Source organism: Phyllopteryx taeniolatus, chromosome 23, assembly GCF_024500385.1.
Source record: "Phyllopteryx taeniolatus isolate TA_2022b chromosome 23, UOR_Ptae_1.2, whole genome shotgun sequence".
Lineage (NCBI taxonomy): Eukaryota > Metazoa > Chordata > Actinopteri > Syngnathiformes > Syngnathidae > Phyllopteryx > Phyllopteryx taeniolatus.
This window is the reverse complement of record NC_084524.1, coordinates 488,855-508,141: the sequence shown is the minus strand read 5'-3', so window position 1 is coordinate 508,141 and position 19,287 is coordinate 488,855. Positions and strand designations below refer to the sequence as shown.

The following is a 19,287-nucleotide window of genomic DNA, read 5'->3' as shown; positions in this document are numbered from 1 at the left end:
TTGATTTCTGTTGTCCGATATTTAAGCGCGGTGTTCATGTTCCAACTGTGCCGAATGCTGCAGGGGCTTCCAATAATGTTGCAAAGACATGTTAGTGGCAAGAATGTTGGTGAAGTACGGCGAAAGAAAAGCCGGGAATCTGAGCCTTGACGGTCCTCTGACGTCACACAACAACAACAACAACAACAACAACAACAACATTCCCCCCCCCCCCCGCTTCCTCCGTCCATCCATCAAATCCGAAGCAACCCACTCGGATGCTGAGGCCGCCCAGGCTGGATCACGCGCCGCCGTATTGAGGTCATCGGCGAGCGTTGCCATGGCGACCTCCTCTCGCTCGGGAGGAGCACACTGCGGCGCGCGCACCACACGGCGGGCGCGTGCCGGCGACGACGCGCACACGACGGGCGCGCGCGCCGAGGCGGTTCACCTCAACGGCGAGACGACGCAGTCCGCGAGTCGCGACGCTCAACGGCACCCGAACCGAACCGAACCCAACCCAACCGAACCCGCGAGTCTGTTGGAGCCCTGTGGCCTTGCGACGGAGGAATTGTCGACGAAGCCAGCTGAGCTGCAATCCCAGGCGACGTCGCAGGAGGTTCCGTTGAGGCTCGGCCGGGCCTTGAACTGGATGGAATCATGAGCTCGGGCTGCTTCACAAGCTGCTCCTGCTGCTGATTAGCCCCATTTTCTCGTTCTTTTGCATTTGGGTGTCGTGGGCGCTGACTGCCGCTGTGGATTCGTCGTTTCTGGAAGCTGCCGCTTGAATGGGCTTTTTTTGGCAAGCAGGAAGGACATCAGTGGGAACCTGGCTCTCCAGCAGCACCCGGGGATCCCAAATTAACAGGTAAGAGCAAGTCTTTCACACGTCTCTCTATTTGCACGACGTGTTCTCGCCACTGATTGCCCAGTTAAATTCACGTGCGCATGGGCCGATGGCAGCTTTTTCTTGGAGTATGCAAAATGCACATCCACTTGAATGTTGACCAAATGCTATTCTCAAATGCTTCTTCTGGTCCTCATTCCGCGTTCACGTAGATCAGGGCTGTCAAAGTCATTTTTCACATCAAGGAATGATCGCCTCCTATAATTACGCGACAAATTGACGAATAACTACTTTGGAAATCAGAAGCCGAGGAAACGTTTTTCAACGAGTACGTTCCCTTTCAAAGGGGGGTTGGGAACAAAAAATGCTCGCGATATCTCAACGTTATTGCAATAGAACGCAATTGGCAGTTTGGATTTGCTTTCGTGGGCCGCCGAAAATCTTGTGGCCGGCCACACGTGGCCCCCGGGCCACCATTTTGACAGGGGCGATGTGGTCGCGCGTGTGCGGCGTCTGACGTTCGCGTAGGCCTCGTTTCCTCGCTGGCCTACAGGAAAGGGCAGAACTATGAGAGCACGTTCCCCTCGACGCAAGCGGCACGCAAACGGATGCGCCGCGCGAAGAATGGGCCGCATTGATATGCCGGCGCTCGGCGGGGACAAGAGGACCTCTGTGCGCAGCCCGGCTTCGTCGTCTTTGTTTTCCTGATGCGTGTCGCCGGGGATGTGACGTCCGTCGTAGAAGAGGTGCGAAATGCGCAAACGTGCGTGTCAAGAACGCGGGACGTATTTCGCCTGGCATTCTCCCGCCAATAAAAGCCCGTGTTTAAAATTTCGCGTCAACACTTGCACGGAACGGCCTCGCTTCAGGATCTGCGAGACGTCAGCGCGCCGCTAGCGAGCGCCTCTCTGTTGTCGCCGGTCATCGTGTTCACGGACGGCGTGTGTATTTGTTTATCGCTTTCAGCGGCTTCCCAACGCAGCCCGGGCTCGCCGGAGTGTGCCTCGTGGTTTTTGTTGTTGTTGCAGGAGTCGACGTGCGAATTCAGCGGCAGCCGAGGTGCCGAAACCTGTCCGCCGTTTCGTGGGAGACTCGAGATTCGGCCCCTAATCTGTCTCTTCAGTGCAAAAGCTGTGCTGATCTCCAATTCGACGCGATGCAACGGCGCCACCTACAGGCAGCGGTTTACTCATCTGAGCGAGCCGGGCCAGACCGTGTCCCGCGCCTGCCCGCCGCAACGCGTACTTGCAGTATTCAGCGCGTACCGCATGTCGGTGGCCGTCAACGCCCGGACTCCAGTGGCAGAACCCTCGATGGCTCAGCGACCGTTTTTCTCTCTGCCAATCGACCACCCGTTGCCGCACTCGAGCGGCTCCGACTACCGGAGCCAAATTCCTCGTGTGTTTTTGGGACCCGCGTGGCAAAATAAAGATGAACACATCTGTTTTGGTTCTTGATGCTCTCGAGTGCTACCTCCCCTTGAATAGCCAACGTCTGGATTTGTCCGTCGGGGCCCTCGGAAGGAAGTCAGGAAGTCTCTCGGCCGAGACGCCAGAGGTCATATGATGATTATCGTACGATGTGGCTGTCTTTCTATTGCGCCCGTCCGTCTTATCCGTCTTTGGACCTCACTCCGTCCGTCATCTCGCTTGAACGCCAGCCCGGATCGATGAACATTTGTCGGTCTCCTCTAAAAGACAAAAGCGGAAGGAAGTCCTTCGTGACCCTTTTGGCTGCTTTTCTCTTCGGATTCGCTCGAAGGAAATGCTCTTTTTGTTGTTGTTGTTGCTGTTGTTTCGGCCTTGATCTTTGCTGTATAGGTGTCCTCCGTCCCTCGAGAGGAAACAGTTGGTGTTGGTGGAACCGTGACTGGCGTCTGTCCTTTGGTGACAAATGTTGCCCACGCAAGACCCCTCTCAGCCTGAATGTGTTTTGCACAGGTCGCGGTCGGCACGTAAATGTCAGCGGCTGGCAGGCGACTTTGCTGCGCGCACCTTGGACTTGGCCTGCGGCTTGAACATCCAAAAGCCCGTGCAGCGCCCTTCGTGAGTCGCATACGCGCGATCTTTACATTTCCTGACGTTGGATGCCCGAGCGTACGGGCACACCGTTCAGCATGAGAGGAAGAGCGATGCGGGCCGTCGTCAGCCTAATTGGCCGTGCTAAGGGAGTGTGGCCGCCACCGCGCGCTCGCCGGGATCGGACGGGGACGTCGGGGCCGGTCGGCCTGCCGGAAGAAAGCAGAGCGAAGCCGAGCTCCCCCGCCGGCTTTTTGGGCTCACGCTCACCTCACCGGCGGAAGAGGCCATTTAGTCAGGAGGGTTATTCCGTTCTCTCGTCCGCAAGAAACACATTTGAGAGCGGAAGTTCGGAGCGGAGAGCTTCCGCTTCCTTCCCACTGACAATTTTGTTGACGTGTAAATGTGGCAATTGATTTTTCCCCAGGACCGCCTCACGGATGGCCTCGTCGACAGCTTGTTTTATTTTGTTGAAGACTTTGACAAATCGGAAGGAGGCGGCGTTGTATTGACCCTGCAGCTGAAATCGTCCCCAACGCGAACAGATTCCCCCGGGAGCATGATCGGGTGGCGTTACGGTTGTAAACGTCCACGTCGGGCTGGAGGTGCCGCGGATTTCGACGCTCTCCCCGCCCTCCCCTTCCCATTTCTCCCCTCTCCACTTAATGAAGCCATATTGATCGGGGCGCCCATAAATTCCCCTCCCACAAAGGCCTTTCGAGCGATTTGCCGCCGTCGCGCCGGCGAGCTCCCGGCTCGAGTTCGGCCGGTGATTTGCAGCGGAATTGATCTGAAGTCTCGGTGGATTCTTCTGGCCAAATTGTCTGCGGAAAGCAGGAGATGGCGGACACGGGATTTGAAGTCGGAAGTCGGCCGCCGCTCTCGGACAAGCCCTCGATTCATCGGGCTCGCGTTGCGCAACCTTTTGACGGCGGCCCTCTTGTGGCTCAAAAGGGTGGCCCCCTCGTTTCCTTCCTCTCCCTCTTTTCTTTCGGCCCGCGCCCGACTGGGAGCCGGACGCCGTCTCTCTGCCGGGAGATTGGCTCAATTAGGAGGATCTCAAAAGGTCACTGTTGTCAAGGAAACCCTGCCTCAATATTCATGCGCCGTCCTGCCTCCTTCCTCTTTTGTCTGTTGACATCCAAATTCCGTGGCGGGGAATTCGATTTGACTTGACGCACTTCGGCAACGTGGAACGTGAAGGCAATCGTGCACCGAAGACGAAGTGGCAACATCATCAGCGAGGGACTGGCGGCGGCTCGGGTTCACGGCGCACACGCGCTCTTTTGACGCTGAAATGGAGAACGCGCGGTAACTAACGCTGACATCAATCAGCGAGCGGGCCGCCAGTTATGCGTTGCGAAACGACTCAAAGACGGCACAGCCGATGAACGGTACATCCGCCGGCGCCGCCAAACCTCCGGCACGGCACCGCTTTAGTTGAGGTCAGTGGCGCTCGCTCCCTTTCCCGCCACTCGGAAGTCTGCGATGTGCTCTAAAATTCCTATGAAGCTAGAAATGGAATGTGGTTCCGGTCAGACTTTGATTAAGCGTGTACTGCACCGCCGAAGCGCTTCTTCTGGCGTATTTGGCTTTAGCCTAGCGTAGCGCTTAGCACGGCGTCTCCGACTTCGCCTGCTCGCTGTCCTCGCTCGGCGCGCCGTCCGCATGAAATGTCTTCATATTGTTGCTTTCAAGTTTCTTGGCTTTGAGACTGCAGTCGATGTATTCAACCGCTGCTGTTGTGGATTCTTGAAAGCCACGCGCGTCCCGTGCGGTCTCCAATGTAAACGAGAGCGCGACGCTTCGAAGGTACGGAATGCCTTCAGGGCGAAGCGGGGCGTTGCCCAGGAGGGGCCGGATGCATTCCTTCTGGCTCACTGTTGCTATGGCGCTTATTTTGATGTGTTTGACATTGGGAAAAGGTTCAAGTGCGTGTGTGTTTTCTTGTACCCGAAGCATATTGTGTGGAGGAGAGTGAGAATGTTTTTGGGGGGCGAAGAGCGGTCTTCTTGCTCGTCTGAGCGCATGAAGTCGCCTAAGCGGCTCGGCCTGTCACGGGCACGCCGCTTTGCTCGCATTTCACCGTCGCGTGAGGGTAAATATGGGATTTTGGGAATAATGGGCCGTGCCGAGCGCCTCCGTTACCCCCGGAGTTTTGCCTCGGCATGAGTTGCGCCGCCGTTACGTTTGCTTTAATTCAAGGTCAGTCACGACAGGGCGGATTCGCGTTCAATATGACTCTTGAGTCGGCCGTGAGTGGAAGGGGCCCGCGAGCCGCGGTGAGCGCCGCCACTATCGAACAGGCAGTGCTGGGTGCCCACCGTTTCGGGAGGCTACGCGAAAGCTGCGGCGCTCGCTCTTACTCGCTTACTATCTGCGATTTTTAATTCCCATTTCCAGGGTATTTTTTGCAATGAAGCGATGAATCGGATTTGAAAGAATTTCAAAACAAGGACATTATTTAAAAATGGCAGCCGAGAAATTGCCCAAACATAAATTGATTAGGATGGAATTCCTGGTTTGGCCGGTCAAATGTCAGAAAATAGGCAAAAAGGCGGTTGGTTGTTTTCCAAGGAAAAAGCAAATGTTTGCAAATTTAGATTCCGCACCAAAGTAAGCAGACATTTAGACTTTCAATATAACAGTACTCACACTCATATATTCTTTATCCTCTGCGAGGAGCTGAGCCATCTACACTGTCCAGACTTCCACGTACAGGATATCCGTCTTCTTGTTTTATACTGCCCCCAGGTGCCCCAAGGCAGGCAGCAGCACAATAGTGTGACAAAAACGGTTTCATTTTGGAAAACGCTATTCCTGTCTGTTTTTCTAAAGTACAATATTATTAAAAAACACATTTGGTGTTGCTTTTTTTGGAGCGGGCTGGAACGGACAGCGGCGAGTAGGTCCTGGAGGCAGATTGGGCGGGTGCGTCCCGGTACCGCGAGACCCGAACGCTCCCTCGGGACCGTGGCGCAATGCCCGGGGCCGGGACGTCTCTGCTCCGGCAGGACCCCGCTGGTGCACGCATCAGCGTTTGAAGCTCTTTAAGCTGAACAACTCCGGGCGCCGGCCCGCAAAAGACGGTGGTCCGAGAGCCGCGTTTACCTCCTTTCTGAGCCGCAATTGAAGGCCAGCACGCGTGTCACCGACGGGTTCGTCCGTACGTTACAAGGATGCGGTGACCGGTGCCGATTTTCCCATCACGGGTGCCGCCGGTGCAGTCGCGTGAGCAAAATGAGGCACGAGATGACGGGAGGAACCGTGTGGAGAACGAGCACGTGTGTGATGCGGAAGGGAATGCGGGATACGCAAGCGTAAAAGAAAAAGAGCTGAAAGGCAGAGTTTTGGTGCAGGGGTGGAAACGGGGGCGGGGGCGGGCGGGGGGGGGTGGGCCGTCAGGCTGCGGCAACAAGATGAGACTCTTAAAAGCAAGAGGAAGGGACAAAGCTGCAATGCCGGATAAAAGCCCGCGATGGAGATTTGATACTGTGAAAGAGACAGAGAGAGTGCATTAGGGAACAAAACCGTGAATGATGCATCAAAGGTTCCACTGTTTGAGCTATTGGGCCTGAGACGGCGCGGCTCGCTTGAAGGGAATTTCATGAAAAGGGAACGAATGTCGACGCGGAACGAAGGGAGGCTTCGCGGGGGTGGCGGGGAGACCAAGAAAAGGGTGAACCGACGGGGACAAAAGAGCAGGTTGCCTGGAAAAAGGAAGGCAACGACGAAGAAGCCAGGGATGGAATTGACGGAATCTGGCGACGGAGAGCGAGATCGCCGCTGTCAAACAGATCTGGCCTGCTTGCGTCATGTTATGTGGCCCGCGGAAGACAATCAACTTCCGTGATTCTTACTCGGAGCTCGACCAAAAAGTTTTCATGAAGAACGTTGAGATATGGAAAGCATTTTTCCTTTTTCACAAACCTGCAGGAATAGTTGCACAGACTATTACCCTTGACTTCTGATTTCAAAACTGGTTATTTGGAGGTGTCATCATACGATGAGACATTGACGTGGTTTCACAGTCATAACGGCGCTCTGTTGCCCGCGACAAAAAATGTTAACAAACCTGCTACAGAAAAGCGTGAGAGAAATGCGTGTGTGCGCAGAGAGATAAGCCGATTAAAACCGAAGATGGCTCATTACTCTGTCACACGGTGGATTGATCCAGTCACACGCACGGTGCATTTAATTTGATCGGCAAAAATAATGCGTTCAAGTCACGTGAAAGCTCAGTCCAAGAATTTCAACGGAGAAAGTAACGGAATTTCAACACGAGAAAGTAAGAACAGCAATCCGAAAAAGATTCCCAACGCGCGGGAATACTTTAGAGCGACGCCTTTGTGTTTCGAAAATAGTGGAACTACTCCCACAAGATATAAAAGTTCTTGCAAAAGTGTACAACTTCATCTCAAGCACTAATTCAATACATTTAGCAATCGCAAAATGGGAAAAGACAATGATGAGTGGGCGCAGGTCTGCAGAAATACATTGTCAATGCCAAAAACAGCAAAAGGGCCACGTGCAGCTAATCCCGTTGAAAGTCAAGGTGGCGCAATATCGTATGCACAAAAGGGGCTCTTCTCAGCTCTCCAACATCAAACGTAATGCACTCATTGTACTGAAAAGACTCCAGACACTGACTTTCACGCTCTTTGGCCTTGTCCGCCTGGACACTCACTTTTCAACTGGAGGATTCCAATTTCTCCGAATCTTCGTCTAATTGGCTGATTTCAAAGTTAGCGACCTTCCAAATAAACATGCTCAACCAATGCTTCATCATTTTAGCAAGCTCTAAAAAAAGCAATATTGTGAAAGCGGAAAGATAAACAAGCATTCAACATGAACCAACGGTGTGTAAGACGAGAAAATCTCCCTGCAAAAGCAAATGTCCAACTTGAAGAAAAGCTTCAAGGTTCAGCTTTCGTTCAAATGGCCAACCTTGAAGTTTGATTCTTGATTCTTGTCTGCCAGAAATGTGCCGCAATGTGGCTCACTGGCATGTACGTGAAGCCCTTGCCCTCCTGTCTCGGGAGGGGCTGCTCCCCTTTTGCCCGCGGGAGTCGAGCCTCTTACTTCACACGTTTATGACTCACGCAGTCCCGATTTCCCACATCGGGCACATTCACGAGCCACGATGAGGCGGGCGCCGGCGCATCTGCTTTTGCTACATCATCCGCCCGCTTACGCTGGGACAACAAGTATATATTAAGACGTCCGCTCACAGGTTCTCCCTTCCAGGTCTTTAGACACGATAAAAGCATCCCACCGCGCCACACGTCAGTCGCACTACTGCCTTGCTCATTTCCCGTATCCCGTCCTGCCCAATTGTTTAGTTCCTCGCCAGGTGCAAATAAGAACCCGATTTGCCTGTCGTAACGTGACTTACTTGTGCTTGAAAATATCTTGAAAGCCTTTTCTGTCAATCAACATCAGAATGATTCGACAAATAACAAATAAGCAGAGGAAGTATTTGAAATACTTGTAAAAATACTCACCTGTTGCGCAGCAAAACCTTTCCAGCACAAAAGGCAACCGGATCCGCCATTCTGCGAGGCCGAGCAGCTGAACAGGACCGGTTCCATTGAAAAGATTTGTATTTGTTTGACGCCACTCCGCCACGCGTCCCGACGGCGCTCGGGCGGCAGAGCAAAGTGTCATGCGAAATATGGCCGGGATTCCCGACGATGAGGCGAGGGCTTTGCCGGCAGACTGCGAGATTCGGCTTTAAGATCGGTCCCGTCCCCGAGGCCTCCAGATGAGCCGGGAGGGAAGCGGCAAGCGAGCCTTTTAAGTCGGAGCGCCGCTCGGCTCGGAGCTCCTGCTGCGGCCAGAAGATTGGAGAAACGGTTGCCCTCCCTGGTGGTGACCGATTATACAATACTCCCAAAAAGTTTGGGGTGAAATTTCCGGATGAATCCAAAATGCACTTTCAAGCTGAATTGAATTTGACCTCTGAACCTTTGATCCCATTGATTTGCTTGCTTCGCTTCGGTTCATATCTTTGTCCCGCAAATGTTTGAACTACTTTAATGGCCGATACATCCGGTACACAGAGACTTTGGAAAATGATTCCAATCATTTTTCTTGTCCGTTAAGTCTGACTCAAACTGAATCATATGCGTATTCAGCGAGCAGGGGAGAGAGGGGAGTCATTTTCCGAGTTCTTTCTTCATTTCTCACCCTTTTTCATCAAATTTCTGTGATTATTTTTGGGGAAAAAGGCTTCAACAGACAGCACGGGGTATTCCACGATTCAAGCTTTGATTAACAACCCGAGGCAATAAGACTCCCGGTCTGCTCGGCAACATTCGGACAGGCCGGGGAAAGGTCGGCGTGACGTCCTGTCGAACGTCAGACCTTCCAAATGGTAGCACGCCAGCCAAATAACGGTTTCCCCACACTCGGTTTGGCTCCATGGTGGCTTATTTCGCACTCCAACTCTGATGTGCTTGTTTATTGTGTGTGACTGCCAAATAAGCCAATGAAAGTGTGGTGAAACGGTATTATTATACTGCATGCTTTTATTTTGAAGGTCTGACTCTAAACAGGATGTATTACGCCTGAGTGTTGCCGAGCAGACCGCGAGGGTTATCGCTTTGAGTTGTTAATAAGAGCTATCGTTGCCGAAAGCGCCTTGCTGTCTGTTGAAGCTTTTTTTACACAACTTCTTTAAGGCTTCGGATGAACGCACATCAATTCGGGGAAATCACGTGTTGTTTTGGGGGGGGGGGGGGGGGTACAAAAACTGAGCAGATATATGAAAATCGGGACAAAATTTAGACACAAAAGTCCGTCAAAAACAAAAAACAACAAAAAGTAGGTCACACAGAAACGGAGGGTCGGTCAACTGTGTTTACAAACATTTCTGCTTCCATTTTACATGGGGATGAAATCCAGTTTAAAAAAAAAAAACAGAACTCATGCAGGCAAGTGCAAATGGAGGATCCACGCACCCTCTTTTGACACTGCCCCTATATAATACAAGAGCAGAGTAGGTCCCGTCTTCGCTCAAGGACATGTTGAACATGCACTTAAGCTTGCCGCAATCTTCCACAAACGCAAAGATACACGCATCCAGTACAAACTCTTCCCTGCGCCGAGCTGCTCCGCTTGCAGTCCTGCGATGAGCTGCTATCCAACAATGAAAGCAAAGGACAACAGCGCTATTCCTCTTACTATGACTGGTACTATTACCGACATTTTATTGGATCAGAAGCACAGCGTGCGCACTCGCCCGTCACTGCGGCCGCGCGGCGTATTCATCGGCGGGTCGTGTGCCAAAGCGGTGGCAGCACGCCACGTCTAGCGGCATGCTAATGCGTCCATTTAAATACCGCTTCAAAGCCCGCCGCCCCCTCCGCTGCTGCACCGCCCTCTGCTTTCTGTCTGCTCCAATTTACTATACAGAGACACGTCATGTACATTTCGTGTCATTTGGAGGCAGACGGACGTGAACAGACGGCGAGCGGCACCAAGGCCAATTGGGAGGCCTTCCCTGGCAAAATGAAGGGCGCACGAGGTCGCAAGCGGCCAGGACGAATGGGGGCGACAAGGACGAAGGATGAGGGGGGAGCGGAGGTGAGGCTCCGCGGCCCGTGGCGGCCTTGATGACTCGGCGGTGGAAGCCTGCATAAGTTGAGGCCGCGCACGTGAAAGATTCAGTCGGAATCTATGAACCTTCCTCCTCGCGCTGACGCCGTGCGCGTGCTTTGCATTGACGCGAGGCCTGGCTCGAGTGGATTCAAAACGCATCAGTAAATGCTGAATTCCAATTCCCAACAATATCATGACAATTATTCATATTCTGGAGCATTTACACACGTGCAACTTCCGAATCTCAGTGGCTCTATCTAGCGTCCGTAGCATTTGTAAACCTCTTCTCCTCCTTTGGCCTTGTCCCGTTAGGGGTGGCCGCAGCGCGTCATCCTTTTCCATGTGGGCCTATCTCCTGCATCCGTCTTCCCTCACGACATCCATCAACCTTCTCTTTGCCTTCTCCCATAAAAATAAGTTTTGGCAGTGCATGAAAAAACCAAAAGGGTTCCACCTCACCAACATCTTTTGAAGTGAAGCTGTAGACTGACATTTTGCAATTTTCAGTCCTTTTGGCAGAACTGTAATCTTCACACAGCAAAGTTGGCACCGCATTTGACCAGGCGAGGAACTCGGCTTACTTTGCTCCTGTAAATTGGCAACCTTCTTTCAGCCTCGACAAGTGCATCCATATCAGGTGTCAAATCCTGAGTGGCAGCCAATTGCAGGTCATTTTAGCGGTTGTCAGTGCGACCAACAACGCTTCCTTTTGAAAAAAAAACTGCAGTTAATGTCTTCTCTATTCTCGCAGACCGGATTGGACGCCCCTGGCCAGAAATTTTCATGGAACAAAAGGCAGAATGAAGTTGGGAAATGTCGGTCAGTGCTTCGAGTTCAGCATAAGCGTCTGTGATAACCGCAAACAAGCTTGACTGTCTCAATGTGGCCAACGTGTCAATCAAATGTAATTGAAGTTGAAAAGAATAGCTTCAAAATCATCTTGAGGCAACACCGGTTCGTAACTTTGTTTGGATCGGGGATGGACCAGCCCGGACGTCAACAATTTGTTACTTTACTTGTTACTTTCAACGAAATCCAAAGGCATTTTGTAAACGTTAGCTACTTCCCCTCTCGTCTTTTATTGACTTCACCCACAGGCTATTTTGTGATCTCGCTGGACTCTTTTCAAAAATTCCGGGCTGGAGAACAAAGCCCCTTCACCTGCGATCGATCTTTATTTATAGAAGCGCCACGCTGGCCGTTGGGGAGGCTCACTCGCTCAGACGTGTCGGGGTGCCGCTGCGAATAGTAAAGACCGCATTGGAAGGAGAGGACAAATGCAAGACTATTTGCTCCATCAATCCTCCTCGTCCGCTGAAGCGTCGGCGGCGCACGTCGATCCCTCCCTCGCCATTTATCTCTATCACCGTGCTTGTCTGTTAGCCATCCAGCTTAAGAAACCTCGGCGAGCCTGACGAACGAGGAAGACGCGGCGGGTTTATTAGGACCATAAAACACCAGGCGTGCACGTTGCCGGCGCCTCGTTTTACAAATGATTCGCAGCGGTGCTTTCGAAGTTAAGCGGGTGCAGCGAACAAGCGAGCCCAATGCGGACGGGCCCCGACATTGGTCGCCGCCTCGTATGCACCGGAACACGTAGAAAGTCAAAGTGAAAAGAAAATGTCTTCTGACATTCGCACATTCGTTGTTAACAACCCTGCCAAATGTGAAGAATTAATATCAAATATCTGTACTACGACCTGGAAAAAGGGAGGATACTTTGTCTTGCATCTTTCTTATGCCGACACATAACTACACGTTTGAGCCGCGAAACTATCTGCTTGAGTATATCCCACCGGGTCGTCGCGGGGCTTTTCCACGGCGAGACAACGAGGCGCTCCAAAGTGTTCATTTTTGCAGCCCGAAGTCCCGGTCTGCACGGTGGCTGTCAAGCGAAACGTAAAAAAAAAAAAAAGAAGAAGAATTCTCCCCTCCTCGCTCGTCCGTCTTTCTTTGCATGACACGCGCGCGCTCATGGTCGACAACGAGGCCCTCTAAAGCGGCCGCGTCAGCGGGCGATCCAATGGCAAGATGCATTTTCAGGGTCCGGTCTCCCCGAATGAACATTGTTCCCAGTCTTTGCAGCTTTCCAACAATTATCTTTCAACGTCTATTCAATATTTCAATTCACAAAACTCTGAATTCACTTTCCAGACAAATGAAAAAGACCACGCGGCAGATTGACAGCATCTCATGGCTCACTTCTCGCTTGCCTGAGGGCCAAGGAGAGAGACGAGAGTACAAGCTTGTACGCCGGTGTTCCACTCGCGGGCTCAATCTAATAAACGCGCCGCTATTGATCCACGCCGTGCTCCTGCATGCGTTTCTTTCGCACACACGCTCGCTCGCCCTGTCGTCGGTGTTTCTTCGGCATTGGGAGCTGAAAGCAACAATAACGCAATGAGTGTCAATGACTGTACATTATTATTATTATTATTATCATCCCGTGGATTGGGACAATTTGAAGTTAAACAACGTCTCCAAACGATGAATAAATATCCAAATAGTTAATTTGATGATCGATTAGTTGTCGATGAATCGATGGATTGTTGCACCGGTTAGTTGCCTAGCTTCCATTTCTCCTCATTTCTGACATCAGCGTCAGCTTCAAAAAGTCTTTTTGGTGCTTACCTCTTTTCCCAAATCTACTTTATTAGTGCGTGTGCGTGTGCGTGTGGGTGCAGTCACAGTGATTGCACTCATCCCGAGCGTCAGACGTCATGTGTCTGCCGAAGCACGACACCGGGGAAAGAGAAGAGGAAGGAAGGGATGAAGTGCGGCTGTCGGAGGTGTGGGGGGCCGGCGAGCGGGCGGGCGGGCGAGCGGCTTGGCGTTCAGCTGGTGCGGCCTGACAGATTAGCAGCGAATGATGAAAGTGCTCACACGAGATTTAGCGCTCCACTCCAAGGTGAGCTCTTGTAGGACAAAAAGAAGGAATGACGAGGATTCTGAGCGGAAGAGACGCCGAGATAAGAGTTTGATACAAGATGGCGCGTACGACAAGTGCGCTAAGTCCCTCTCTTTTTACCTTACATGTCATTGGACGAGGAGTAAATGCATTAGTGCATTTCTCCTTCCTTTCTAGTAAAAGCTAATATCAGGGCCTTGAACTCATTCACTGCCATTCAAAGCGGAGTTCTCCGGATCGCCAGCAATTTTCGTTTGGACTGATCTTGCCAGACGCACAGTACATTGTGCTGCGCGACAATACAAGTAGGGTTGTCACTAGCGACTCTTTTTGCAATCGATTATCCTGTAGATGTTTTGTCAGTCATCGCCCCCTACTTCGAACATGCAATTTATTCTCATTTATGAGTGCTGGGCTTCTATCCTTCAAATATGTTGGTACTGAGCGGATGCTATACACTGTAAACTTCGAGACGACAATAAATAGCCTTTGCTAAACAGTTAGCGTTCACCATGCTAGCGATAACTGTTTTAGGTAAAAAAAAGAAAAGCTAACTACCTTTCAGCTCACTCGTACCTCCTGTTATATGGACATTAAACACCTAATAGTGTCTTAAAAAGAACGTACGCCTGTCGTTTTTGCCAATTTTTTCACGGGCCCGACTGCAACAAATGTCGGTGCAGGAAAAATGGAAGGTGGCCACGTGGTTCCACGCGGCACAAATACGGTTTCATTCATATTTTGTATTGCCTCAAGGCAGAATTTTTTGCATCGAGCAATTTTTGTGGTCGACTTAGTTTTCCCCCCCCCCACCGCCCTAAATATAAGCGCCGACAAGAGAAAGAGAGCCCTCTTCCATACATTCCCGTTAAAAAACCTACTTGGCAGATATATTGACTGCCGCTGCAGCTGATGAATGTAAATGTCCACGGCAGCGAATCATCTCAGTCATGTTTGCGTTCCAGACGGGAAGAAAAACCGGAGAAAGACCCAAAAATGAAAATAATAATAACGCTTTGATCCCTGGGGAGAAATTACCATGAAAACAACTCCGTCAATGTAGGTCAGCCGCGCCACCTGTCACGTGCCAACGCTGCAGGAAGCGAGGGGGAAAGAATAATAATTCAAAAAGCAAAAGACAAGCTAACGCACAAGAAGAGCTGAATATGACTCAAAGGGAAATGGCCAAATGAACCACGACAAACCGGGACGGTAACCGGAAGCCTGGCGGAGAGTTCCCAGAGGCTTTGGAGGCAAACGTCGGTGCGTGCGGCGGCCCGCCGAGATGCCGACGCCGGTCTGCGGGCGTGTGCGTTCTGAGGTTATATAACACATCACACTGCGCGGCTTGGCACGTTGCGTCTATTTATGGAAACACTTTGTGACACACAGACACCCCAAAAAAGCATCAGCCAGGCTGTGTGGGCGCTGCGCAATCAGACACCCGCTTTGTATTCATGAGTTGCGATGGGGTCCTCTCTGCGGACATAACATTAGGTACGCCTGCACGGATCCAAGGCAGGAGCTGTGTCACAAATTCGACTTTGGGCACAACGATGATGTGAAGAACTTTTTTAAGGGGCCCAAGGACACCTAATATTGCACAATGGAGGCTCAAAGTACGTTGGTGCCTTGAGATACGAGTGACCCGAAGCTTTTGAGCGCCACCAGAGAATTACACTTTGTGTATTTCAAACAAACTCATTTGGTCTGTTAGCTTAATGCTAATGCTCAATAGCATTTATCTTGCAGTGCTATAACACAACGCAAATGGTGCAGCGACACATGTACTGTAGAAAAACAATATGACAGGACTCCATAATATATTCTTTATCCTCTGCAAAGAACGACGGATATTAGCGCGGTACTAATGAGCTGGAGGAGTGGCGACGTCTCAATGAACAGTTGATCTGTTTGTCTTCATATGCTGCCCCCTGGTGGCCAAGGTGGGCGCAGCACGATGGCCATCCGAATGACAAAAACTGTTTTATTCATTTGAATTCTATATATGTCATGACTGTATGGTTTTATCAAGTTAAAAAATACACATTACAACTTTTTCAGTTTCGTTTTTTTTGGCTAGGCTAGGCTAGGCTGGAACAAATGAATTGCATTTCTATTCATTTCAATGGGAAAAGAGAATTTGACGAATTCAACTTCTCTCTCTCTCAGGATGCATTGTTTTCCCAATTTCAAATCGTTCCCTTGTTGTCTGTCACCTGCTCTTTCTTTCTTGTGCCGCACCTCTGTCTTAGCTTGTCATTTTGTACGCCACTGACGTCGCTGCGTGCGCCTGACTGTCAGCCTTGACAGGCGTGACGTGACACACGACGTGTGTAGCGTGGACAGCATGGAAGAGCGGTGAATGGAAATGAAGACCCAAAAGCTTCATCCAACGCCGGTCCTTCCGCAGGACGTCGTCTCTTCGGACCGGCCTATTGGAAAGCCGGCCCCGTGGCAGTGGCGACCAATTGTCCCACCCGCGCGCACGCCGAGTCATCCGCGGTTAGCCCGCTAAGCACAATTTGAACCTTTTAAGCGGGGAGCCGGCGCACACAGTTCTGCGGGACGGATGCGCGGATGCGTCTTCATCTTGGAGAGGCGGTGACTAATGTGAGGCGGCCTCCGTGCTAATTAAAGTCTGCTCGCACATTAATTACGGCGAGCTGCAGCATTCCAGGCACTAATTGACTACGAGATGATGCGTCCAACCTTTGATTTGATCTTGATCCAAGTAATTGCACTACTTCCTGTAACTTGGCTGTTTGTTGGTATTGCGGCTATTTACGCAGCGTGTTCTCACAAGGATTTCATTGGTGGTTTAGGGTCAGGGCATGTTTTCTTTTTCAATTGAAAAGCAAAGGATAAAGATGTCAGTTTTTGCCCCTTTTATTGAGTCACTGGCTACATACGCATATATATATATATATATATATATATATATGTCCAGGGGGTCCCAAAAGTCACGAGCCACGTCCTGGTTTGTACTTTTGAAGGTATCTTTCTGGCATCAGCATTTGACAGCTTTGGCTTTGCAGTTGTCGTACTAACCTTAACCCTTCCCTTGCTCACGGCTGGCCAGATGACGTCGGAGCAGCGTTGCAGTTTTTCTCTCCCCGACTGCCGGTTTGAGAAGCTTTATGGCGCTCGCGCTGCTCCAACACGTCGTGGGATTTGCTCTATCCATGGCAAAGTGTTCTTCACCAACCAGCAGCGGAAAGCCCGCGCCTCCTGCCGCTGTGCAGGTCAACTGAAGGACCTCTGTGCATCTCATCCGGTCAACTTCCAATCCCCGTTTTTCCTGCCGGGTTCCGGTGGCAGCTTCGTCCCTGCGTCCCCTGAGAAACAAAGTCTGGTGCTGCAGGCGCATTCAGGCTGAACGCACTGCGCTTGAAAGCTTGAAAGCTTGAATGAGCCAAACCTCTTTTTTTGGTCTTACAGGCGGGATCCACGCCGCTATTAGCGGCATGAAGCAGCCACCTTATCCGCACCCGAGTGAGACGTCTGACGTCTAGCCTCGGGAGCTGGGCGGGGGGAGGGAATACGACAATGGGGAGTCGCTCCAGAGGGTGCGGGTGAAGCAATTATTGGCTTAACTAAAACCAGGTTTGATAAAGCAAAGAGAGAGCGTCGCAATTGGAAAGGGACTCTATCCGCTCATAAACATCGGCCATGATTGTTCCCGCGTCGTTCCGTAACGCCCCCCGACAATGTTGTTATGGCACTGCGTAATCCCCTCCGCGCATTTGTGACAGGCTTCGTCACTTGAGGATTTACGCTGAAGATGACGTGAATGGATGTACGGCGACGTGCGCTTGCGACAAAGTGGACTGCTTCGAGTGCCCCGTTCTTATTCACCGTCAACCTCACCTCTCAAGTGAAGGCGTCACAATGTCACAATCTTTTGTGCTATGTTTACTTTTGGCTTAGTCCGATCCTCGCGCAGGCGATACCGGGACGAGTCCGAATTCGGGCTGCGATGCGTACAACACCACGTGCGCGGCGCAGGAGTTCCCCAGGTCACGTGACACCATGCCAATGGCCGGATTTATTTTCCGCTCATGCTAAGTCATCACCGTGCTGTGAAGCAAAAGGATTTCCCTTGAACGAACCCAGTTGAGTGAAGCGATGTCGTCCTTTTTTTTGCCCTTCGAGTATATTTCAGATCGCAAGAAAGCACGATCCCGGTTAATTGCGCTTTTTCTTTTCTTTTTGTGTCCCAGCGCAGGTGCAGACATCGATGACGTCGCCAGGACAGGACCGGACAGGACGCAGAGGGATGGAACGTAACAGAACCACGGCCGCGGAAGCCACCGGGACAGCCTCGGCTCCTGTTCAGCACTGACCTGGCGCCCCCGCCGAGGCCCGCCTTCCGAATCCCTGCGCGCCCTCCGCATGAGCTGCTCCTCGATTTGGTCCCTCGCCTTTGGACTCGACTCCCTTTTGATTATTCCATTTGCGGCCATGCGGCTATTTCTCCTTGCGAGTGGACAAAGAAGGCAAAGGTGCCTCATGCCAGACTGGTGCATGCAGTTGGGCCTCGCCCTCCTCTTAAATGTGGCCTCCAGCCAAAAAGTGGAGCCCTCCAAGCACCCCGTGGTCACCACCAACTACGGCAAGCTCCGAGGGGTCAAGAAGGACCTGAACAACGAGATCCTGGGCCCGGTGGAGCAGTACCTGGGCGTGCCCTACGCCACCGCGCCCATCGGCGACCGCCGCTTTCAGCCGCCCGAAGCCCCGGGCTCGTGGCAGGAGATCCGCAACGCCACCCAGTTTGCCCCCGTGTGCCCCCAAAATGTGCACGGGGTGCTCCCCGAGATCATGCTGCCTGTGTGGTTCACAGACAACCTGGACGTAGCGGCCGGGTACATCCAGAACCAGAGCGAGGACTGCCTCTATCTCAACGTCTACGTGCCCGTGGAGGATGGTGAGTGCTGGGCTGCTGGGCGGGAGGGACGAGGGGCGCCAGGGGGCCCGACTCTGTGCTGAGCCCTCCCCCCTGGCAGTCGGTCCAGTCGCCCTTCGTACACGCACGGCCCTTGAATGTGGTTGAAACGAAGGCAAAGCTGGGATTGGCGCTTAGCCAGTTGTCTAATAGTGCTTTTCATCAATCGATAACCTTTCTTATTCCTCACATTGAAGTTTTTGCAAGTATCACGTGTGTGCTTCTTACAATTTTCGCGGTACCTTACGAGTTGCCCAGTTTAGGAATTTTTATGAGCCGTCGTCGTTTGATCGATCGTTTTTGTTTTTTTGTTTGTTTTTTTTTGCAAGCAAGCAAGCAAGCAAGCTTCGGGTATGCTGCCGCGCGAATCAAGTGAAACAAAATGGAGTCGCGTGATGCCCTCGCATGTGGGCAAGGAGAGCCGCCGTCGTTATTGAACGGGACAAACGGTCAAAGACACAAATGCGACATGAGAACACTCGGAATGAGCTGCCGTCGGCCGCAAACGAAAGGTTGGCCAAACCAGCAAGAAGGACTCATGACAGCCACTCTTGGGTTCCTTTGCTCAACACAAAGACATTCCTAAGCCCCGTCAAGACTCGCCATTCCAGGAAGTCCGCTCCAATTTTGGAAAGCGGGAGGGCAATATTTTGTTTTCACAGTTACACAAGCAGGTCCGAATGAACCCGCTCTACTGTGGGTTAACATGAGTTCATTCTAGCGTATATCCCCCACCTACAAACCAAACTAACGTTGACGATTCCCCCCTACAAGACGACGAGATGGGTGGCGTCGATACAGTCCAACAAGATGGTCGAGTTCTGATAAGCGTGCGGTATGTTCGTGTGGCGCAGTCGCAGTTGCCCCTTCCGACGAGGGGCTTCTTTCGTGGACGACTTGGAAACGTCGCATGTTCTTCCTCGCCGCTTTTCATACAATCCGGTGCCTTGTATTGACTGAGGGGCTTGCTCGTGGAACAGATGAAACT

General features: G+C 51.8%; 1 protein-coding gene across 3 annotated transcripts in view; it reads left to right on the top strand.

Annotated features, from left to right (window-relative positions):
* The window catches only part of nlgn2a (neuroligin 2a), a 96,766-nt gene that overhangs the window by 50,020 nt on the left and 27,459 nt on the right, over positions 1 to 19,287 (top strand). Inside the window, exons 1-2 of one of the 3 annotated variants that reach the window (XM_061763792.1) lie at positions 218 to 847; positions 17,578 to 18,281. The exons of 1 other annotated variant lie outside the window; for it this stretch is intronic. In XM_061763792.1, the coding sequence (XP_061619776.1) occupies positions 17,750 to 18,281 (532 nt within the window). In that variant the 5' untranslated portion in view covers positions 218 to 847; positions 17,578 to 17,749. Of the gene's footprint in view, positions 1 to 217; positions 848 to 17,577; positions 18,282 to 19,287 lie in introns of those variants that run through there. One more of the 3 variants, XM_061763791.1, reaches the window with a different exon arrangement.